Source organism: Poecile atricapillus, chromosome W (assembly GCF_030490865.1).
Source record: "Poecile atricapillus isolate bPoeAtr1 chromosome W, bPoeAtr1.hap1, whole genome shotgun sequence".
Taxonomy (NCBI): Eukaryota; Metazoa; Chordata; class Aves; order Passeriformes; family Paridae; genus Poecile; species Poecile atricapillus.
Window position 1 is genome coordinate 18,170,767 of NC_081288.1, and position 22,102 is coordinate 18,192,868.

The 22,102-nt window shown below is 42.1% G+C and overlaps 1 protein-coding gene across 6 annotated transcripts; it reads right to left on the minus strand.

Annotated features, from left to right (window-relative positions):
• Positions 1 to 121: 121 nt before the first annotated feature.
• On the minus strand, positions 122 to 19,842 carry LOC131591571 (E3 ubiquitin-protein ligase makorin-1-like). Of its 6 annotated transcripts, none has more exons than XM_058862390.1 (9): positions 19,658 to 19,842; positions 12,473 to 12,601; positions 7,862 to 8,088; positions 5,066 to 5,206; positions 3,055 to 3,281; positions 2,374 to 2,588; positions 1,558 to 1,668; positions 1,000 to 1,114; positions 122 to 561 (listed from the first exon to the last, which is right to left on the minus strand). In XM_058862390.1, exons 1-9 carry the CDS (start codon positions 19,825 to 19,827, stop codon positions 349 to 351), a joined length of 1,548 nt encoding a protein of 515 aa, XP_058718373.1. In that variant the 5' UTR covers positions 19,828 to 19,842; the 3' UTR covers positions 122 to 348. The 6 variants fall into 6 exon arrangements, with proteins under 6 accessions (XP_058718373.1, XP_058718372.1, XP_058718378.1 ...); XM_058862389.1 differs by having other exon boundaries at positions 976 to 1,114; XM_058862395.1 differs by lacking the exon at positions 19,658 to 19,842 and adding an exon at positions 18,232 to 18,248 and having other exon boundaries at positions 976 to 1,114.
• Between the last annotated feature and the right edge of the window lie 2,260 nt (positions 19,843 to 22,102).

Consider the following 22,102-nt stretch of genomic DNA (forward strand, 5'->3'; position numbering starts at 1 on the left):
AATGAGTGTGGAAGTCCTGTAAACACTTTAACCCTGGAACTGGGTGAACTCTGTTGGGTACACAGATGAAGCAACAAACCTAAGCTAACTGTTTGACAGTTAAATTCATTTTTACAAAAACTAACATTTTAAAGATTTATTTCTTGTTATTTGTTGAAACAGAGGAAAAACAACACTCCTGGGGTGGGAGAGGAGGGGAAGGGAAGAGACAGACCCTGGGTAAAAGTTATTACAACAGCACCTGGAATTGATCGGCCTGCCTAGGAGAAACACAGGCACTGCCACAACACCACAGGTAATAGCTACTGCCTGAAGCCAAGACAACAGTCCACACTCCACTGACAGGTGCTATAGATCCAAATCATAATAATCTTCCAGCTCGTCATGAAATAAGTCCCACTCATCCTCGGAATCCGTTAGCTCATCATCACCTCCAGCTGCCAACAGCATCAGCAACATCTCACCAAGCTCAAAGGTCACCACCTCATCCTCGTCAGTTTCAAAGGGATCACCATTCTCTCGCTCCTCGATGAACTCCCAGAACCGATTCCTCCGCTGGGCCTGCAAATGGAGCACAAGGATTTCCCCAGTGACCACGCAGTACAAAGCAGGAGCCTTTCCAGAGGCTGACATGCCCCTGGTGACTTTCCGACATGCAAGAAATCACGTTTCTCTTTCAGGGAGATACTGACCTCCAGCAGAATTTACCCTTACACACCCCTATTAAAGCCACCCAACATTTCTACTTCAGTATGTTGTAGGAAAGTTTTTTAAATTTATTATTTCCATCTTGGTCTCCAGCATTCACAAACTTTAGAGCACTGCTTCCTTCAAATTCACCATTACAGAGGTCTATCAGAAGTGGAAAAAAGAAAAGTCAATATTTCCCTATCCTCTTATCAAGACAGAAGATATAATGCACACCCCTCATGTGCTCTCTGTCTGTTTAAAGGGCAATTAATCAGCAGCACTAACCCGGTATCTACTTGAGGTTCCTACTTTGGGTCTTTGTGGCTCCTCTTGGCGGCCATCAGGATATTCATGCTTGTAAAAACAGTTCCCTCCAAATGGACAGCTCCCACGGCCTTCATCAAAATACCTGCATGGCTTGTTGCTGGAAAGGAAAATACCGCAACCCTTACTGACAGCACACCTCAATCAGACTTCAGAACTGCATTTACCTGCAGTCCAGGTACCTGCAGGTACCAGGAGCAGAAAGCATTTTGTGAGTAAAAGACCTACATGCAGAAATGATTCATTACACAACGTGTAGACTGATGCATGCAGAGGGACACCAATGCTGTGCAGTGCACAGGCTTGGGCTGCCTTACGGCTACACCACCAGTGTTTTGTGTAGAGAAGGGAAAGGCTGAGGTGAAAGAACACAGGAATAGCTTTGGGACTGTGTGCATGCATCTGTGGGCAGACAGGCAAAGACGCATTTCACACGTGGTAGTGGAAAGGAGGTGCGAAAAGGGGCTTTACATCAACACCCTTCTTCTCCCTGTGCCTTTATCTCTGCAGTCTCAATTTGATAAAAGGCTGCATTGCTCATACCTCATTGCCTCCTTGTATTTCTGAATGAGTTTCTGCTTCTCTTCCTTCTCCTCCACCCAGTACTCACTTGGAATGACAAAGTTAGATGTGATCCGGCATTCTGGGCAGGACCTGGGAAATGAACAGACTGTGCTGCAAAATTCCACATTACAGGGTGCTCTCTCTCCCATATAACAAGTCATGGCATATATCCATCTTTAAAGAGGTACTGTACTCATATAGTTGCTGTACAACCTTTTCAATCTAGATTCTCTTATACATGAAATTAACCTAAACTCTCCTCTTCAAGAACTCAATGGCAATGGCAGCTGGTCAGCTTGTCTCAGAAAAACTTGAAAAAACACTTCACACAGACTCCTTTTTCTTTAGAATTAAATAAATTTATTTTTGTATTTTTCCTATATTTATTTGATTGGAACTTTGTAGGTTCTAGAACAGCCTTAAATGGAGAAATATTTTGCCAACTGAGTAATGCTCTAAGGCAGTAATGAATTAAGCAGCATACATTCTGAACTGGTTAATCTGTTTCCAGATTCCTGCCCGGGTGTCCAAGACAAAAACAGTAACCACTGGACAACATGCTACCAAATAAACAACAGGTATTTACTACCACTGAGTTTTGCAAATTTAACCCGTATTAACCAAATCAGAGTGTAAATGTTATCCCTAACAATTATTTCACTCCTAAACTACAAGTTAGTATGCATTAAATGCAGTCTCTGTGCAGTCTGCATCTGGAAGTCTGTTGCAAGTTGTCACAAGTTACCAAGTTCTTCCACAGTAACAAAGCACAATCGAAATGGGAAAGTGCCTCACTTTATAATCTTGCTCTCAAATTGTTTAGCACTCCTCCACTTGCGGATGCACTTGAGACAGTAAGTGTGGCTGCAGTTGGAGAGGATCCCAAAGCGGCGCTCGCTAGGATTAGCTTTCTCATACACCACCTCCATGCAGATCCCGCACACCATGTCTTTGCTGCGCTGGACGGCAAAGGAAAGCTCCATGTCCTTCTCGTGAGCTTCAATGCAAGACTGAAAAGGAGACACAAAGATAACAACATAGACGACCAGTCACCTGGTGAGGTCTAAGCAGGTTTTTAAACTCAGTAAGCTGTTTTGCATAATGCATGAAGAGTGATTGATCCTCAAAAAAAAAAATTTGTTCAAGTACTGGTGAGCAATCAATTCAGAGCTCAAATTCATTCCTTCAGACACTGCTTCTAAACATGAAAAGGCAGTCTCAAAGACCATCCAGTCTGACTAGGCAAAGAACAAAGCCTCAGTATCTTTAAGCAGACTGCTCTCCCAAAACAGATAAGGGAATCCAGCTGCTTTTGAGTATGGCCCTGGCAGGAAACAGTCCAGTTTACAACCGGAATTTCATTCACTGTCTGACCTGCACACACCTTCAAATGAAAGGGAATTAGTAACAAGTGATTGAGGGGAGCTAGGAAGCAATAACTTAGAGCTGTTAAACACCAGACAGTTGTTTGCTTACCTTTATGTGCTGAGATCTCTGTGCAGCATCAATGGGATGCAAGACCTGCAGGCCACACATATCACACACGTCCCCATGGATATACACGCAGTTTTCTCCATAACGACATTCTCCTAATGCAGCATAGGGGCACAGCTCCTTCTTCATCTCCACATCTGCCTGCTGCTTCTCATATTCTTCTTCAATCACCATTTCCTGCAAGGGTGCTTCAGCACAGAAAGGAGCAGCTGGGAACAGAATTAAGGACAGTAAGCAGCACATTCAGATTTTGAGCACTCTTGTAAGGAGTAGAACACTCAGGGTTACCCAAACAGAATAATAAAAACAACCTAGGTTCATTTCAGTCCAAGTTCACACACCCTCAACCTGAACTAAATCATCTTCCCCACTCAATTAATTTCAAGACCAATTTATTCATCCTTCAACCCAGACAAGATGAAAACTATCAAAGTTTCAGTGGTCAGGGAAGATCCATTTACAGGCTAAGTCCACCTGGAAAAATCACCCTAGTCCTCAGCAGCTTAAATACACTGTTATACACACTCTGGTTCAGCAATCATTTAATAAGGCTACAAATCTCTCACTGCTTTTAGAATCAATTTCACTTGAGCTAAAATTTTCACATCAGCTGAAATTAAAAGGTTTTTTCCCAGAAATTACACAGCTGAAGCAATGAAAGTGTATCCAGCATAACAAAATGCTAGTATGACAATACCACACCAGCAATTCCTTACATGCAAGCTAATTAGCACACTGTTCTTTAGCCTGAACAAACTTTCATTTCTGGATTCCCATGCATCTCTAGGATTGATAGAAAAGTGGTGTCCACATCTCTCAAACTAACTTCATTCTACATATTTGCCAAAAAGCCTGTCCTAAACAGTTATCTGGTCAATTAGCCAGCCACATGAACCTAAGACACTGAAATTTAGGCTATTTTCACTACATTTTAAAAGCCAGCCATAAATTTTGCAGAATCCTAAGTAAATTCCCTATCCTAATTCTAAATTGATCTGAAATCTGTATCATTTCTCTTCCCCTTTTAGACAACTGCTGAACACTTCTCCCTGTACCTCAAACACATGCTTGCCTGCCTCACCACAAGTCAGCCTTTTGAGATTGTTACATAAGTAGGATGAATTAGAAGACAAAAGCGGTCAGTGAGAAACTGAAGATGTAATAAACATAAAGGATTACTATATTCAGAGTAAACACCAGGAAGAACAGCAGCTAGAGTTTATTTACATAACCAGAAGCTGTTACAAGAGTAACAAGTCATCAGTGCCATAAGAAAGTAACTTTCACAAGCTGTTCAAGCACTAGATTTGGAGAAGCAAGCAGAAACTACCAAAGACATACTTGGATCAGTGAAGGACAGACTTCTCAAAATTAATCAGAGAGGCTGCACACTCACACAGTTTTCATCCCCATGGAGCAAAGACATAACAATAGGCATGTATCAGTCTGTTAGTTTTAGGACAAGGAAAAAGAAAATGCAGGTCTCTGCGACTTAAGTTTTGAGGAATAAGCAAATATTGAAGATCAGTGTAAAAAAATATTAGCTCTCAAGATAAGGTCTGCTTCTTGAATCATCTCTGAGTGTAATGGTCACTCACAGCAATCCTGGAGCAGTCTGTTTGTTAGAAACATATTTTTCAAAGCAAGTGAGTAACTGAGTAACAAGTCACCTGAAAATCTGCTAATTTTCAGTCAGAGATTCCCAAACAAAGAATGTTCATTAGCTCTTCTTCCCCATGAGGTTTAGTGAACCAGCACCAAGAAAAGCGACAAGAAACCATGCATTAGGCTCTACATTCTCTCCTGGGTAGCTCAGCATAACGTGAAAATATGTACTTACTTATTGAAATCCCACTTGCCCTCCCATTTGAAATCTATGGTCTCCACTTCCACAGGAAGTAACAAAAATCACAACTACCATTCAGTTTCTAGTCCCTCAACAGTTGCATTTGCCAGTGTTTGCTCCAGTTAATGCTGTCACAGATTTTTTTACCTAGTTGAGGGCCATGAAGATGGTTAGAGGGATGGAACACCTCCCCTATGAGGAAAGGCTCAGAGAGTTGGGGTTGTTCGGCCTGGAGAAGTGAAGGCTCCGGGGTGACCTTACTGCAGCCTTCCAGGACCTGAAGGGGGCCTAAAAGAAAGATGAAGAGGCATGTAGTAATAAGACAAGGGGTAATGATTTCAAACTAAAATTCAACCTGAAAGAGGGTGGGTTTAGAATAGATATTCAGAAGAAACTCTTTACTGGGAGGCATGAACAGCATATATATCTTCTGCAGCTACTGCACTGTAGCAGCTACAGTTGTACTTCCTCTTTGAAATCACAATTAGAAAAATTCAGAGGACTTCACTGCCTCAAGTTACAAATTCAACATCCCTCAGAGTAACATTTGTTCTCTATGATTCTGTTTGCTGTTTTCCCAATCTCTGCTCACCAGTAGGTGGCCTCAAGCCCCACCTTCTCATTGCCCATTTCCCAGTCAACAGGGTTAAATTCATACTAGTGGAAAAAGCGATGTGTTACCCTTGATCCACACACCACCTGCTTGCACTTCAGGACACACTTTGCAGCATTAAACACATTAATATTTCAGTAACAGGAAACAGACACCCAATTTAGTGCTTCTTGTCTTTCTGCCTGTCTACTCTTCCTCAATTACTACAGAACATCGAGCAGCAATAGTTGCAGAACAAGTATGGAAATGTGGCACATCTGTACAACTAACAAGTGAATAACTGAAGAATCATCACTATTTTCTAAGTTAGGTCCTGAAGTCATCTTCAAGATACCAGGTTTAGTCTCAAGCCAGAGAATCGTGGTAAAAGGTGAGCATTATAGTCCCAGCTATGCATGGTTAAACTGCCAACCTTGAATCTTTATAATTTTTAAAATTTTAAACACACAGGCTTCTAGGTGACCTTGAGAAATAGGGTTTAATTTTGAAGCTTCCAAGTATCTGTACATTTCTCCAGCGATCTGACAAGAATAATCTGCTTTAAGGCACACACTACAGAACACACTGCACACATTTTTATTTCTGTAGCAAAAGACGGTTGCTTCAGAAAATTAAAGTTTTTTAAAGTCACCATGGGAATTAGCATTATGTAGCACTATTCAGAACAGCAACAGATGACTATGTTTGTACATTAAAATACATCAAGTTTCAAAGGCTATAAAACAGAGATTTGCAACAAGATTCACAGAAGAGAACACTATTCAACTTTATCTGACACAAGTTAGCATGAAAAGTAAGCCTAACCCCTAGAAAAGAAATTGCTTTAGTAAAACTAAGTTAACTGTGTAATGACTTAAGACTTTAAGGAAGAAGCACCAGCTCTTATTTAAGGACTGTGTGTATTTAAAAGATCTCTGGCTGTTCAAACTAGCAATGAATTGATTCCACTGGAGGGCCAGCCAGTCATTATTGGGGCTGATGCCCAAGAAATGAGACTGACTCTTCTCAGATGTGCAAACGACAAGAGACATAAGGCAAGCTGAGGCAGGGAAAAATCCAATTACATACTAGCAAAGAGGCTTTCTTTGTGAAAGGAGTCAAACACCACAAAGGATACCCAGAGGTTATGGCCCTTTGAACATCTCTGAGGATAGAGATTCAACTCAACAAAGCCCCTGGCAACTTTTAAGCAGGAAATTAACAAGATGAAATCCAGAGGTTCCTTCCTATCTAAATATTATATTCTGATTAAAATATTTAAATAAATCCGTTGTCTCACAAGTATTTTTATGACAGGTGGCACATTAACAGGTAGTAGTCAAGTTTTCACTCCTTCGGAATATACTCAAGTCACAGATCTATTATGCAATTCCATAATCAAACTTCTCAACAACACTAGCCAACTGTGTCACTTGACCATTCCTCTTCACCCTCCTCAAACTGGATGGCAGGAGGCTCCAAGCAGCACCCTGTAATACTGAGAAGTCATTCTCTTTCCAAATCTGAGAATCTCAGCAATACTGTGGAGACGAAGTCGTATAATCTGAGCACTCTATGACTTCTTCAAACTCTTCTGGAGGCAAGGTGTCCATTCTGAATTCAAACATTTATTTAAGTACTCATAGCCTCCTCATGCCTTAGAGAGACAAATATTAGAAATTATGTTAAAGTGAACACTGTCAGCCTAGTTTTCACTTAAATTTGAAGACTGTTGTATTTTGGCAGGAAAAATGGGTAAGTATGCGACTCAAATAGTCTGGTCCCATATGATGAGCTTCTTCAGTCTCATTCTCATTGTCATCTGTCCCAGTATTAGAAAGCTGAGTTCCAGAAAGCTAACTAGAATAAATGATTTTCAGCCTCTGGTCATGAGATTCACGAAAGTAAGCATCAGGCTTCAATTCCTCCTATAGGAATCTGTACCTCCACTGAAACACCTTTGAAAGACTGCAAAACCACCCCAAACCAAATCAACCAACTCAAAACACAAAGGCAGCACATTATCTCTCCAGAGTAGCAATATTAACTTTATCACCACTAATTTCCTCACACATCCTATATACAAACTAAACTTTAAAGGAGATTCTCAAATCATTCAGAAATGTAGCAAGAGAAAGCCAGTCATGCAGAGACCGACTTGAAATACACCTGGTTTCAGAATGAAACAGTCAGTCCAATTACTCACATTGGAAATCCCAATCTCACTTGAACTGATCAATAAACATAAATAGCTGTACTCAAAAGCTTTAAAATAAATGCACTACATAGAAACTGCTGAGCCATTGGAATTCCACTGATGGAAATTCACTGTTATCCCATGATCAGCTTACCACGTCCACAGTATGGCTGCCCAGGGACAAACTCCACAGCATTCACCCAGTCTTCAGCTCCTACTCCTGCTGCTGCCAGATCTGTATTTTCATCTTCTATCTCAGCAATAAATTCTTCAACTGTTTCAGGAAGTGATGCAAACTCTGAGGACACTGATGGATAGATTTCTGCCTCTGGATTCACATCAGTCACTTCTTCCTGTATTAGTGGCTTGGTATGTTCGTATCTAAAAAGTTAAAACACATCTTGTCAACTTTCCACAAAAAAATACCTCCAGACAGCAGCCCCATGTATTGAAAATAAACTAATGAAGATGTGAACATGGTATCTGGAAGGAGGACCCAGAAATGGCTAGGAAGAAAAAGTCACTGATGACCCTTTATAGAGAAATGCTTCCACTTTTGCAATCTGTCAGCATTGCTCAAGAAAACTTAAGGTACTCTGTGACTTCGGAGAAAAAAGAGCACAATTCTTACTTAACTTACACAGAACAATCTTGAAATATGTCCCAAACCAGTCAGTTATCTATTTTACATTATATTATTATATATATGTTATTTAATATTTAATTATATATTATGTCATGTTGCTGAATGAGATAAATGAGTTCATTCAGCTTTATAAAGAGAAGACTAAGGACAGACACTGCTGTCTCGAACCACTCCACAGGAAGCTACAGGAAAGATCAGACAGAGTCTTCTTTAGAGGTACAGTGATATGATGACCGTCAGTAGGCACCAATCCAAAATGGGAAGTTACACTTATGAGTATTAGGAAAAAAAATTGCTGTAAGAGTAGTTAAACACTAGAATAGGTGCGCAATCTTCACGCTTGCAGATACTCAAAACTTGACTGGACATGCCTTGGGCAACCTGGCCTCAGCTGGCACAGATTCAGAGATCCCCACCAACATAAATGATTCTTTTCCTGTGTCTAAGCATCTTGCCTCATGCAGATTTTACACTGAATTTGAGTCCTTCTAATGCCTCTTTCAGCTCATTGTGGAAAATGATAGAACACTTTGAGCCCTACCACCCACAATGAACAGGAAGGCACCATTTCCCTCAAAAATCTGTCTTCCAGCAACTAGAAGACTACATGGGGAAAATAAATGACAAATATACTGTTGTAGTCTTAGATATTTGCTGACTAATTTCAAGGACAACAGAAGGGAATTTTTTGAGATCATACAGAAGTTTGAAGTGACTGTGATTCATTTAGCTTGTGTCAGATTAAGAACAACGAAGTGTCAGTTCTTGCATATTAAAGAGGTGCTTCTAAACAAATATCAGCTTGGAGATCCTAATCCTGTGAAGCACCAATTTAAAACTGAAGCCTTCAGATCTCTACATCTGTGGCCTCCAGAGCGTGTGCACCATGCGAGGTGTCCAAGGCAACCCAATGGGATGCAGGAAGAAAATACCAGAACTTACTGGTTTTTTCCCCTTTAAAAATACAATAAATTACTACTATTATTAAGATACACATTGATGGCAGTGTCCTCACAGTCCATACGTCAGGGGGCCCATGTGTGGTACATGTGAAGTGCCCTAAAGGAGGAGTTGGGTTGTGGGTTGACAGTGGCACCCCTCTTGTCTGCTCACTTTCAGCATATTGTGACATACTGCAGTTTGCTAGTACTCACTTAATGAATGAACAGATTATGTGATCTTGTTTTACCTAAACTAACCCTGACAAAGTGAACAAGTGGCGTGAAAAGATGCCTGCAACTGTGGGCTCATGACAACACTGATAATGTGAGCAGAAGCCAACAAGAAAATGTCAGAGCTAACACTTCTACTCCTACTCTTCATCAGCCACACTACAAAGTAAAACAATGCCAACCTAATCAGCTCTTTAACTCAGGGGGAGGGGAACCACAGAAGAGATCAAGATTACCAAGAAGGCAATCTGAAGTATGGATTTACATTCACAATTTTTAATGAAGAACCATGCCTTTGATGTATACTGTACCTTGAGATATTAGCTACTCAAAGGATGAAGCCATCTCAATTAGAAAGGCATTGAAAATCAAAACATCTAGAACACAAAGACAAACCCCTACAATTTTTTCCAAGATGTTTCAAGTCACGTGCTACTCAATCCAGTACTTTGCAGAACTTCACAATAAGGGTTTAGAAACCTCTTTTGAGGCTTGTTACATAACAATGAGAGACAAAAAGGCATATGCCACTGGACCACTTTTTCTTCCTGCTGTGGTAAAAATGACTGAAATAACTCATGGAAAACAATATGGTGACAAAGTAAAACACATTCCTTTGTCAGCCAATACTGTTGGGAAACACATAGAAAACACTGCTAGAGATTTGAAGAAACAAGAAGTAGAACAATTTTTGCAGTGTGGGAAGTTCGCTGCATGGCAGAAGGAAAAGTACAGATGTTTTTCACATGTCTCAGCTTATGATACTTGCTAGATTCTGTTTCAATAACGAACTACTTTTTGTGAGACACCAAAGAAAAGATGCACCAGTAGAGAAACATTCTCAGCAAATTACTGCTGTAACAAAGACAAAAAGATTCACTGGAGGAGGTATCTTCTCAATAGTAAACAATTACTTTAATAAAAACAATGCTTTATTGAAAAAAACTGTGCAAGTAAAACCACTGAAGCAGCAGCTGCTCAGACCACGATAAGAGATTCCAGAGTAAGGGAACAGGGATAGCATCCCACCCCATTACTGCATTGTTCATAGGCAAGATACTGTAGCAAAGATGTAAAAACAGGTGGAGAGCTCCCATGAAAAATCTTCTGTTCTACACAGGTGTTTGCTGATTATTTCATGGTAAAGCACTTAAAAATTGTCACAGATGAGTTATGCACATTTATTTCACAAAGTGCTCCAAGCTTGCTGCCCTGTCGTGACAAGCCAGTGCCACCACTATGCTGCTGAGCAGCTATTAATAAAAAACCAAACCAAATCCAAACCAACCAAATCCAACCACATTCAAACTGCCCCTCCAAGATAAAGTCACTCTACAAACAGATAACTGCTTTTGAAGGAAATTTGTGGTATGGAGACAACACTTCAAAAATTAAGTATTTCCACCACTGTGTTATTTTATTGCCATAAACTACCCAAGTGTTTCAACAACAAAAAAACCTTTTATAACTTGTACGCTTAAAAAACTTGAAAAATTGTTTGTCTAACATGTTTTAAAATCTTTCATATTTAGAATTCCAGTGTATTTTGGACTCATTTCCTAAACATATAAAAATGCAACACCTTCCAGTTAATCTGCACTAATAGCTGATTGACATCAGGGAAGGTGGAAACTTATTAGCTAAATTTATCACACATTAGTACATGCAGCCAACAATACACTTCCTTTTGGATCTGCATATCTTTGTGAAAGATTTTTTTCAGCTACAACCACCATTAAAACCAAGGACTAAAATAAACTGAACTTAGAATGAGACCTTCAAACAACTGTATAACAAAATGTTACACTCAGATTTTAAACAATAAGAAAGCCCACTGAATCAACATTACTGTCAGTAAAAAAATATTATTACTAGTAAGGCTTTTAGTGACAGTAAAAATTGCTTCGGACTGTTTATAAAATATTTATTAAATATTTTCATTTCACCTTTGAGACACCCTTTTTAAAATTCTGGTTTTGGGTTATATTTTATAATGTACATAACATTAGTACAGTAATAGATGTAGATATATACATATAAACAATAAATAAATGTGTATGCTGGTGGGAGCTCAAAAATATTGAACTGATAAGAGTGCACAATCCAAAGTTGGAAGACCACTGATCTACACAATCAAAAAAAAAACCACTGGCAGATAGAAGACTACAGAGAGGCTTTCTTCATTACTTTTCTTAGATACAGTAACCCTTTATTAAACGTGAAAGCAAAGCTAACTATGAGCTACCATATAAAATCATGATGCAAATGTTTAATCACAAATTACAGCTGCAGTAAGACAGAATGTTAAAACTTCTAGTAAGTTTTAATAAAACAAGTGATGAAACATTCCTAAATCCTTGTAAAGCTTTGTTCCACTAGGAAAGTATCTGTTTTTCTTCTTCACAATTTTTTTATTACAATTGCAGGGGTATAAATCAATTCATAGTATGTTTTCATAAAGTAAAGCTATTTTGCACAGGCAACATTTTAAAACTCACACGACAAACTCCAGTTACTTAACCAGAATGGTAGTTCCGGTGTCAGTGTACCAATTCCTCAAGAGACTAGATGAAGAAAAAAAAAATCTTACCTGTTCAGGCTTTTACTTAAACAGTGTAACTCAGTTTCATCCATTCAACTAGTCTGAATGTAGTCTCAGATTTCAATTAATCTACTCATGTTATTAATAAAAAATCAGAAAACTCACTCCATTGACAGCTGTCACTTTTATAAAAACCAGTTATTACCTTGCCTTTGCTCATTTATTTGCATAGCAAACACTGGTATTTAGCAACACAAGAGAGTCAGTGAAAAGCTATTTTTACAAATATCTGACTTTGCAACAGAAAAGGAAAGCACTAAGATTTACTGTCCCCTTCCCTGAGCTCTCTCCTCAGGGATTCAGTGTGAAAAGATCCCTGCAGGATGGCCAGGGATATTTCTTTACCTGCAATGATCTCCATAAGCACAGCATCCTCGCTGGTAATACCTGCACACCATGGTAGACTGACTGGTGGAGAGGTCATGGGAGTAGCGGCAGTTGTCGCCTTCCTTGCAGACTCCATGCATGAAGTATCTGTAAGAGAAGATAACAGTGAGTTAAGGAGAAGCACTGAAGCTGCAAAAGTATTTGGATGCTCTTGTTATTCCATAAATCAAGGTATGCTGTATTAAGAACAGCCCTAAAGACTCACGGGACCCTACCCCAGTATAAACATGAAAATAAGAACATCTGAGGAAAGATGAAGCCTCAGCTTCATCTGCAGTTCACTCTACTCCAGTAAACTGTGCTGCACATTTAGGGACTTGCTCTTACAAAAGCCTGGGGAAAAAAACCCCAAACCTGTAAAAACAAAGTTATCCTGGGCTGTGACACCAAGAGGAAAGAGTCTTGGACTAAGTAGATTGGCACTAAGTTTTACCTGTAGCCCCTGTGTCCTGAGACAAGCAAAAACCTTACAGAAACCGAACAACAGATACAAGAATTAAATCCAGACACACCCTAAATCACACAAGGTTTTAAATCTATTCTGGATTCATAAGTAATTCAATCAAATGTGATTTCCTCTTCAAGAATGAAAAACATGATTGTGATGGATAATTACATCTGACAAAACACACACATTAGTTCCTGTGATAGGAGCCAAATAAACTGAAGCCCCCTGCTTCAATACTGTGCAACTTGTCTGAAAAAACTTGGACAATTTCAAAGCTTTTACAGACAATTTGATCAATTTTAGCATGTCAAGTAGAACAACTTTAATTTAGCATCTTCAATTCAGTTATTCAAGAGAACTGAAGAGTGGTTTTCAAGCTTTTTTTCAATTTTAACTTAGAAGAACAAGCTTCTAGAAATTCAGTGCCCCTTAAATGTTCAGATTCAGTATGTTCAAAACTACAACAGAAAAGTTCAAGTACACCTTTCCCAATTCACATAAAAGTATTAACCAAGAAAAAAGGAAAAAAAGGAAAAAAATCCTGTGTAAAAACTGAACCCATAAACGTTTACCAACACTTCAGTTTAGAAAGAAGCCGCATTGCCTCCAGATAACAAGTTGCAAACCCTGAACTCACTGGAAATATGAAGACCTAGTAAACAAGAAAATTTGTGAGGATTTAGGTCTTGTACAAAACACCACTAGAGAGAAGGCTGAGAAGCAGATTATACCCAGCTAAGCCCACATTGCTGCTGAATGGGGCAGACTTGCCCTCCTCCTGTTGCACACTTTTCAGCACTTTGTGCAGCCAGAAGAACAAGCAGCTGAGTGCAGCCTCACAGCCAGCACAAGAGACAGGGATCATCTTTCAGCAGACACAACTAAGATTAGGACAGCTCTTCACAAAACAGTAGATTCCACTTATATTCCTGGCCAGGAAAGGTGATAAGATGTTGAACTGCATGCACTTTTACATAGCTATTTAGTCTACTGTATTTTTAATAAGTCAGATGAAGCCAGGGAACAATGCACTAAATGATATGTAGAGCTACATATGAAATCCAGTTTCAGGGAAATACTAAAATCCGAGGTTGAGTGTTCAGAGACCTGATAACCCTCCATGTGCAACATCACTGGTGTATTCAACATATCAACAATAAAAAAAAACAAACCCTCAACTAGCTTTACAGACCACAAGCTGACACTTGCCATCAGGCTGCAATTCACACTCAAAACACTCAAATTCACACTCCAAATCCCCTGTCTGTACCCTGTAGACAAATTAATCAGGTAACCAAGAAATGGCTTCTTAACCAAGAAATGTGATCCAACATAAAAAACAAGCAGTACAAGACCCATATGAGGCTTTGCAGGGTGAGGTGGAGGTGCAAACAGCCATGCCAGCAGGAATACGGTGCTGCAAAAACAGAACAAGACTCATCCCTGCTATACAACCAGCACTCGCCACTGAACAAAAACCACACAAACCCCCCTATAATTCACACCCGTGCGTCCACCAGCATAACCCACCTACAAAGACACACCTCAAAAGGAAAAAAACCCAAACCAGCAAAACCAAAATCCAACTAATAAAACCCCCTACTTAACCTCCTCTCTTCCCCAAACAAAAAAAAAGCCCTCAAAACAAAACAAAAAACAAACCCAACCACTCATGAAGTCATAGGACAAGAATATAACTGGAATTTCTGGCTTGATTGCTTTTAAGAAATGGAAGCCACACAGATAGACTTCAGGTTGTTTAATGTTTGTTCTTTAACAAGTGTTATCTCCACCCTTTGCTTGTTCCCACGCAGCATCGCTTCCCCCGTGTACTGGGGCAGCAACTTCACAGCCACCAGCCGGCACAGACCAGGAAATGGCTGCCATGGAACCTGACATTCCTTTTGCTGCCCCCATGGTTATTTTTAATCTGGATCAGATCACTGCCCAACCACTCTGCACAGCCACTCTGCTCCTTGAGCCAACAAAGTGTTGGGACACCACTACAGCTGAAATAAGTGACTGACAGCAAGGCTCCTGCCCGAAGACATCTGATAGAAACTATCTGGTCAACATGACTTATGCCAAGTACCTAAGCTCCAAAATTAGGTTCTTCCACTGCATGATAAGGAAAATGAAGCTCCAAACCCCTTTCCTTCCTTCCTTCCTAGTTTATGACAGCAAATCCTCTGCAAATGCAGATTCTGTGTAATTATGAAAGTTGTCACAATTTATTATATTGAAATGGTAGGCTATAAAGGGGAAAATAAACAAACCACTCCCAGGCTATAACTCACATATCACTTTTAAAGGCCTTCAACCCTATGCAGTAAACTCAGCATTATTTGAAGAAGGCTGGAGTGGGAGGGGAAAGAAAGTGTTTCTCTTAGGATTACACCCCAACTTCTTCCACAGCCCTCCCGTTCACTAAAAGGTAAGATTTTTACTTTAAGTTCACAAAGAATGTGACACGGTACATATCAAATTACAGTGTTTGGCTAAAACATATTTTGGCCCAGTAAAAAAAAAAAAATAAAAATAAATAGAGTGCATTATTTTTGGGGTAAGATAAAATTTATTTTGGAGAGCATCTTTACTCACACAGAGTATTCAATTTAATCCTACTCAACAGTGATACCAACCTTTTCACTCTGGTTATAGGAAAAAAACATCCTTGAAACTGAAAACTATGAGTTATCTGTCTTACACACTGACATGTAGAAGGATATCTGAAATTTGCATTTGGTCAAGTAGTTGGAGAACACATGTAATTTAATCTGAAAAAATAAACTAGATCAAGACAAGTATATAATTGGATTTTCTCTGAGCCTCTGTGATGCTGTCATCCAAAAAAGCACTTATTCTGGCAGTGCCCTCTGTCCTTCCAATTCAAATATACGAGCATAATTTGGTTAAGCTGCTTGGGGAGCCAGACCAGAGAAGTCATCGGGGTCCAAGTCCAGATAATTTCCCCAGTTCAGCTCACTGCACGATTGTATAAAACATGAGTGACACCAACACATGGAACAACCAGACAAAACTGATAATTGCCTGCACTGGCATTTTATCACTGAAAAAGGTTCAATGTCTAGTGATGAATGCCTTGATCAAAATAGGATATCCTGATTTTCGAGGGTATTTCTCCATAGGCAAGGCTTCCTTCTATAGCTTTGGAAACCTGCAACGTGTTTCCTTATTCAGATATATTCTGTTCTTCAGGTTTCTGCTTTCAGTGAATGCTAATCTGTTTATCAAACTACTGCTTCAGCTAAATTAGAATGTTACAATCAACATCAAACCCAAGACACTGCCATGACTGGCAGATGGAGAAGCTCAGGATAACAGCCATCTGCAATCATTAGCTTCTTCAAGTGCCATACAGAAACCGAGAATTCCCGGGAAGAAGGTAGCAGGAAAGAGGCCAAGCACAAAGAGGCTAAGCACACTGCTCTAGTACAGCTCCCGGTGTTCAGCCACATTACTGGCTAAGGAAATTCTGCTGGAGTTAGTAAAAAGGGGAAAAAAAGTTGATCTTAACAGTACTTAGCTCGTAGTCCCTTCTCCATAACCTCCTTCAGAAGTTATCAGGGGATGCAGACCAGAGCAGCCATGAAAGGAGCAATTCAGGCAGGCTGTCAGGAGGTTTGCGCCCTGCACCTCATCCCTGGTGCTGCACTGAATTAAGGAGGGCTTACTTTACTAATGCACACTCTTCACATGGAAACAAAAAAAAACCTGATCCAGGTTTTCAGGAAGAACAGCCAAGGCACAAACACATAAACAGCCCTCAAAGTACACCACTTAGTTGCTATGGGTTGTATTTACATTCAATTCTTAAACAAACAAGTAAAACATAATTTGTTTACCTCAACTTGATGACTTTTAATGTCGCATGACATCTGGAAAACACAAGCACAGAACAAACAGTGCCAAGCCTTTGGAAAAAAAAAGATGGGCTATAGCACTGCTCAATAAAAACATGCAGCCATCTGAACTGGAAAGACTGAGGAACCTGGTAAGGACGACCATTCTTTTTATTTCAAACATATCAGTATGAAAAAGGTCATAATATTAAACAAGTTGTGAATTAGCTTTGTTCCCACGCTATTTATTCCAGATTAAAATAATACAAATTTTTACAAAACACAAGCCTTGAAAACTACTAAACTACAGAAGTAAAAAACCCCAAGTTTTTTCATTGTCTCTTAGCGAACATGATTTCCTATGTTTTATCCTGACACTTCTAAAACTTAGCTGCAAGAAAAACAGAAGGGTAACATGAGCAAAACTGTATGTGCAGGAGAAATCAAAGTCCTTCATCTTAGTCACTGTGTCTCTCACTCTGAGATATTAATCATCCATCCCAAGGATATCACACTGGTATATTAAAACTCATTAACCAACCTATTTATCATATCAGATATTCAAAGGAGGAGCAAGAACTTATGGTACCAATTTTAAGCCTTCCAGTTTCCACAAAAAAGTGGTATTTCTGCACCAGCCATCACATGCTAGCTTCTTATACTGAAGGGACTGTCTCCCAAAAGTTTTTCAGGCAGCATTTACTGTCACCTGTCTGATGATTCAACTAAAAAAGCCCGTGAACAAAAAGAATTGTGCAGTATTACTCAAACAAAAACTGCTCTACCTCCTACACTAAAAACCTGCATTTTGAAATTTAACTCCTTCATCTCATTGTTAAATCCACCAGCTCATTTATAAAGGTAGAGCAAAATCTAGTAGTAAGAAACATATCTTCCTAAATATATCCTATCAAAACCAAACTCAGAAATACAAAATTTTTATTACAGGTTCCCAGAAGGGCAAGTCAAAATTGCTCATTTTATTTTAAAGCCTGAGTAAAGCTATTCTCCCTCCAACTTGAATGATCCCATAAAAATTAATAAAGCAAGTAATGGGATAACTAGCAGGATTAGCCAAAGAGAACAAAGAACGGAGACATTCATTAGATCCAAGGCCGAGATCCCATTGTTTAAGCACGAATTAAAGCACGTTAACTATTACAAAAGAGTAGCTTTAGCTTCCCACTTGGCCTGAGTGTGTTTGCAAATAAATATATTCCCTAGACTCTCTGCACTGCAGGATACTGATGAACTTGACTGCCTCTGTACTATGGCAGTCGCTGTCTTCGATAAATCGATCCTGCGTCTATACCTATTCTATAGCTGTCTCACGAATCCAATTTGCCTAATTGAGCCTTTCGATCTTCAGAAATTACGAGGCAAACTTCAATAGAGGGAGCACTGACCTTGCGGCTCACTTAAAGCTGAGCTAAGCACGGTTCCCGGTCATTTCCTCATCTTCGGCATCAAACATTAACCCGGGGATTTGCAGGCAAAACCCTCTGCCTGCAGCAGCACCCCGAAGGGAAACAGTTAGCTGGGCATTAGCCAAAATGGATGTGGATCAACAGCGAGCAGGGACGCTTTAAACACTGCAGGGCACGCGAAACAAACACAGCGAGCGAGCTCCCTGCGAGAGCCGAGCAGCGGCTCCTCATGCTGCTGCGATCTGCCCTTGAAACAAATGGGGGAAAAAAGCAAGCGGAAGAGATATAAAAAAAAACTCCATTAAAATCTACAGCCTCTTCTGACCTACCCAAGCGATGTTCATTTTCGCTTCCAAGTGACTTGGAATTTATGTGCCCACAAACACGTGAAATGTAATTTATTTATTTAAATGAATAAATTTTAAAAAGTCAGGAGACGCTCATCGATGTTAATCTTGGATTATCACTTTTATATTAACTAATATATGCCTACGTTCCCAACGCTGTTTTAAATTCCTTTCTGCCTGCCAACCTACCAGCAGTGTAGGTTTAAAAATAGTGCATCTGGCAAGCTTTAAAACACGCAGTACGGCTCGCATAACCCCAGAGAGAGGATTTATCAGAAATATAGTTTAAAGGAAAACACGGATAGGAAATGACGCAGCACACAGAACCTCGATGTGACACAGGCAGGGCCACTTCGCACATTCTGCAACATGTCACGACCTATTGCTGTTCTCCGGTTTAATGAATAGTTTTCGCTATATCAATCACGAGATAATTCCCAATTTTAAATTTCGACTGAAACGCACAAGATTTTAAATTACGTCGCATTTCCTGCTTTGTCGCGCTTTGCGGAACGCGGATGCAGGACTTCCTTTTACACGGCGTCCTTCGCGCCGAGCACTGCGGGCCCGCTCCCGCACAATAAAGAGCGGCCCGCGGCTCCCGGTGAGGCAGCGGGAGCGCTCCCGGCGCCCCGGCCCGGCGGCCGCAGGCGCTAGGCCGCAGGGAACACCCTCACACGAGGCCGCGGCTGGAGAAAGGCCGCGGGCCGCACCGCCCCCACCGGCGGGCCCGGCTGCCGGCGCCGCGGCCGCGCCACCTCCGCCGGTAGCCCCGCCCGGGGCCGCTCCCGCCCGGGGCCGGGGCCGTTCGCCGCCCCCGGGGACGCGCGCGGGGCGGGGCCGGCGCGCGCCGCGGGCGGGCGCGCGCGGCGCGTACGTGACCGTGGGGGGAGGGGCGGGGGGGGCGGCGGCGGTGAGGGAAAAAGCCCCGGGGGGGGGGGGGGGGGAAACGGGACCGCTGCGGGGAGAAGGGAAGGGAAAGGAAAAGAAGGACAGGGAAGGGCGGCCCCGCCCGCCCGCTTCCCTCCCCCTCCCCACCCGCCACGGACGGCTCGTACCTGCAGGTGACCTGCTTGGTCCAGCCGCCTCCCCCCGGCCCCGCAGAGGGTGGCGGCACGGCCGCGAAGTCGAAGGCGACGGCCGCCGCTCCCGCAGCCGCTGCGGGTGACCCCAGGGCCGCGGCCGCCGCGCCCGCCGTTGTCTCCAGCGCCGCCACCGCCTCCGCCATTACTGTTTATCCCGCAAAGCGGCGGCAGCGCCGGAACTTCCGGGAGCGGATCCTTCCGGCCGTGCGGGGCGGGGCGCGGCCGCGGCACCGCCCCCCCGCCCGAGCGGCGGCTCCCATTGGCCGAGCGGGACGGGCGCGCGCGAACGCACCGGGGGCGGGGCCGCGCCGGTGCTGCCCTCGCGCGGCCGCGGGGAGCGTGCAGGCCGCGCGCGCCCTCGTGGCCCCGCCGGGAGCGCGCCCGGCGCGGCCCCGCGGCCAGGCATGGGGCCCGGCTCGCCCCGCCGGAATCGGCCGGCGGCGGGAAAGGGCCTTTTCCAGAAGGGAACGACACGGAACGGCAACGTGGCGCCGCGGGGGGCGGGGAGCAAAACGGGACAGCGGCGCCGCAAAGGCCCAGCCCGAAAGCTGGCACTAAGCCACCCGGTGCTGCACTAATGGGGTGAGAAACATCGCGTCCTTCTGCTGTAATGTCTCCCTCACTGCAGATATTCCAGACCCTCTGGACGCAGTCCTCTGTCATGTGCCCTAGGACGACCCTGCCTGAGCAGGGAGGTTGGGCCAGATTGCGGTCCCACCAGCCCGACCTATTCCGTGATTCTGTAATAAATCCTGGTTGTGAAACTACTGTTTGCCTGGTCCACATGGTGCCCTCGGCTTCCTACTGCCAAGAACCGTAAGCCAGGTACTAAACACATTGCAAAAAGATGGTGACAAGCTGGGGTGCAGGGGCGAGGTGAAGGGAGAAGCCTGTCAGTGCAGTGTTACTGACAATTTGCCTCTCCTTGAAAATATATTAATAAATCAAACGTATCCAAGCCGTCAGTCTCTCCAGAAAATACTGAAATTAAGCCTTTGCTCTAAACATAGGCAGTAGGACAGTACTCTTAAGATGCTGGACTGTAGGAAGAGTGCTAGACAGGAAAAAAGAGGTAAATCTGTTTTCAGGTTTCCTTGAAACAATTACTTTAGTGCCCTCAAACTACCTGAGTGATGAGGCTATGGGAATGCTTGCTGGCATTTTCTGGAATATGCAGAATCTAGACCTGGGGAAACACAGCTCTGTATTAAAAGGAGGTGAAATATACATATCAATTTTAACAGGCTTCAAAACAAGATACAGGTATGCATAAAACACACACAAAAAAAGGCGCTAATTCTTGGAATGAACCTTGAACTCCAACAATCTTGGAATGAAAACCTCTTTGAATGATTGTATAAGACCAACCTTCATCCAGGACACGGAGCACCAGGATCCAGGCTTATAAAGACCCTGATCCAGGCTCTTTATGCACCAGACTCTCTCCTGATATTATCAGCACTGTGATCAATGCCAAATAGTTCATAAATTCAGTTCCTCAAATCCCTGTTATGAGAAAGTCTGGATGTTTGATGGAAAACTGTCCCATGAGAATTGGGAAGACCTTTTTTAATATCTAAAAGAATAAACTTATTTTCTGCACCTGATTCCATCACAGAGCATTTTTAACACAATTGTCAGCACTGAAATAAAAGTTAAAAAACTGTGTCAGGTGTGCATGTTCAGTCTTGCATTCTGTCAGAAGCAGCTGGAGGAAAAAATACTTCATATTAGGAAAAGAACAATCAAATACTTTTAAGCCATTAAGATAATCTGGGAAGCTATTTTGGATCCATTAGAAAGATCATGAAAATCTGCTGATGAAAGTGGAAGGAGATGTCAAGACAGTTGAAGAGGTTAAGTGACTTAAGAGCAATTTTGTCAGACCTTCGTAGTGGTTGGATTGTTGCCCTGACAAGACAGAGAGTTCCAGGCACCACAGTTCTCACTAAGGTATAAAATAAGTGAATGATTAAATGTGTTCTGTATGACTGTGCATGTCCCTAGGAGGTCTTCTGGATACTGGCAGCCTAGAAGCAAGCTTCAAAAACAGAGAAACACCAATGAGCAAATCTAACTACTGTAAGTAGACTCTTAAAAATCAGGTACACAGGGAGAGGAAAGCATTGTCCCATGGTGCACATGACAGAGTGACAAAAGTAATGTGGAGTTTCCCATTTCCTTAATGCCTCTGGCAGTGATGCCCCTGAGAGAGGAAAGGTTTCAGGGGAGATACTTTAACTCTACGAATCATTCATAAAGGAAAATGCCAGGGTGGCCGTAGGGCCCAGCTCCCAGTGGGCAGTAGGAATTTGCCATGACAATTTCTTTGTTCCCAGCCGCTCCCATTTTACTCAGGAACCTGTTTAATATTAACTTCTACTTCTGAGGCCCGGAGGGGGAAGCACCAGCAGCATG

Excerpts from the sequence above, each read along its gene's own strand:
- LOC131591571 (XM_058862389.1), bottom strand. The coding sequence starts at position 19,827 with ATGGCGGAGGCGGTGGCGGCGCTGGAGACAACGGCGGGCGCGGCGGCC. Across the intron at positions 8,089-12,472 it reads GCTTATGGAGATCATTGCAG|ATACGAACATACCAAGCCAC; the intron begins GTAAAGAAATAT and ends TTAACTTTTTAG. Across the intron at positions 1,669-2,373 it reads TTTGAGAGCAAGATTATAAA|GTCCTGCCCAGAATGCCGGA; the intron begins GTGAGGCACTTT and ends TTCATTTCCCAG.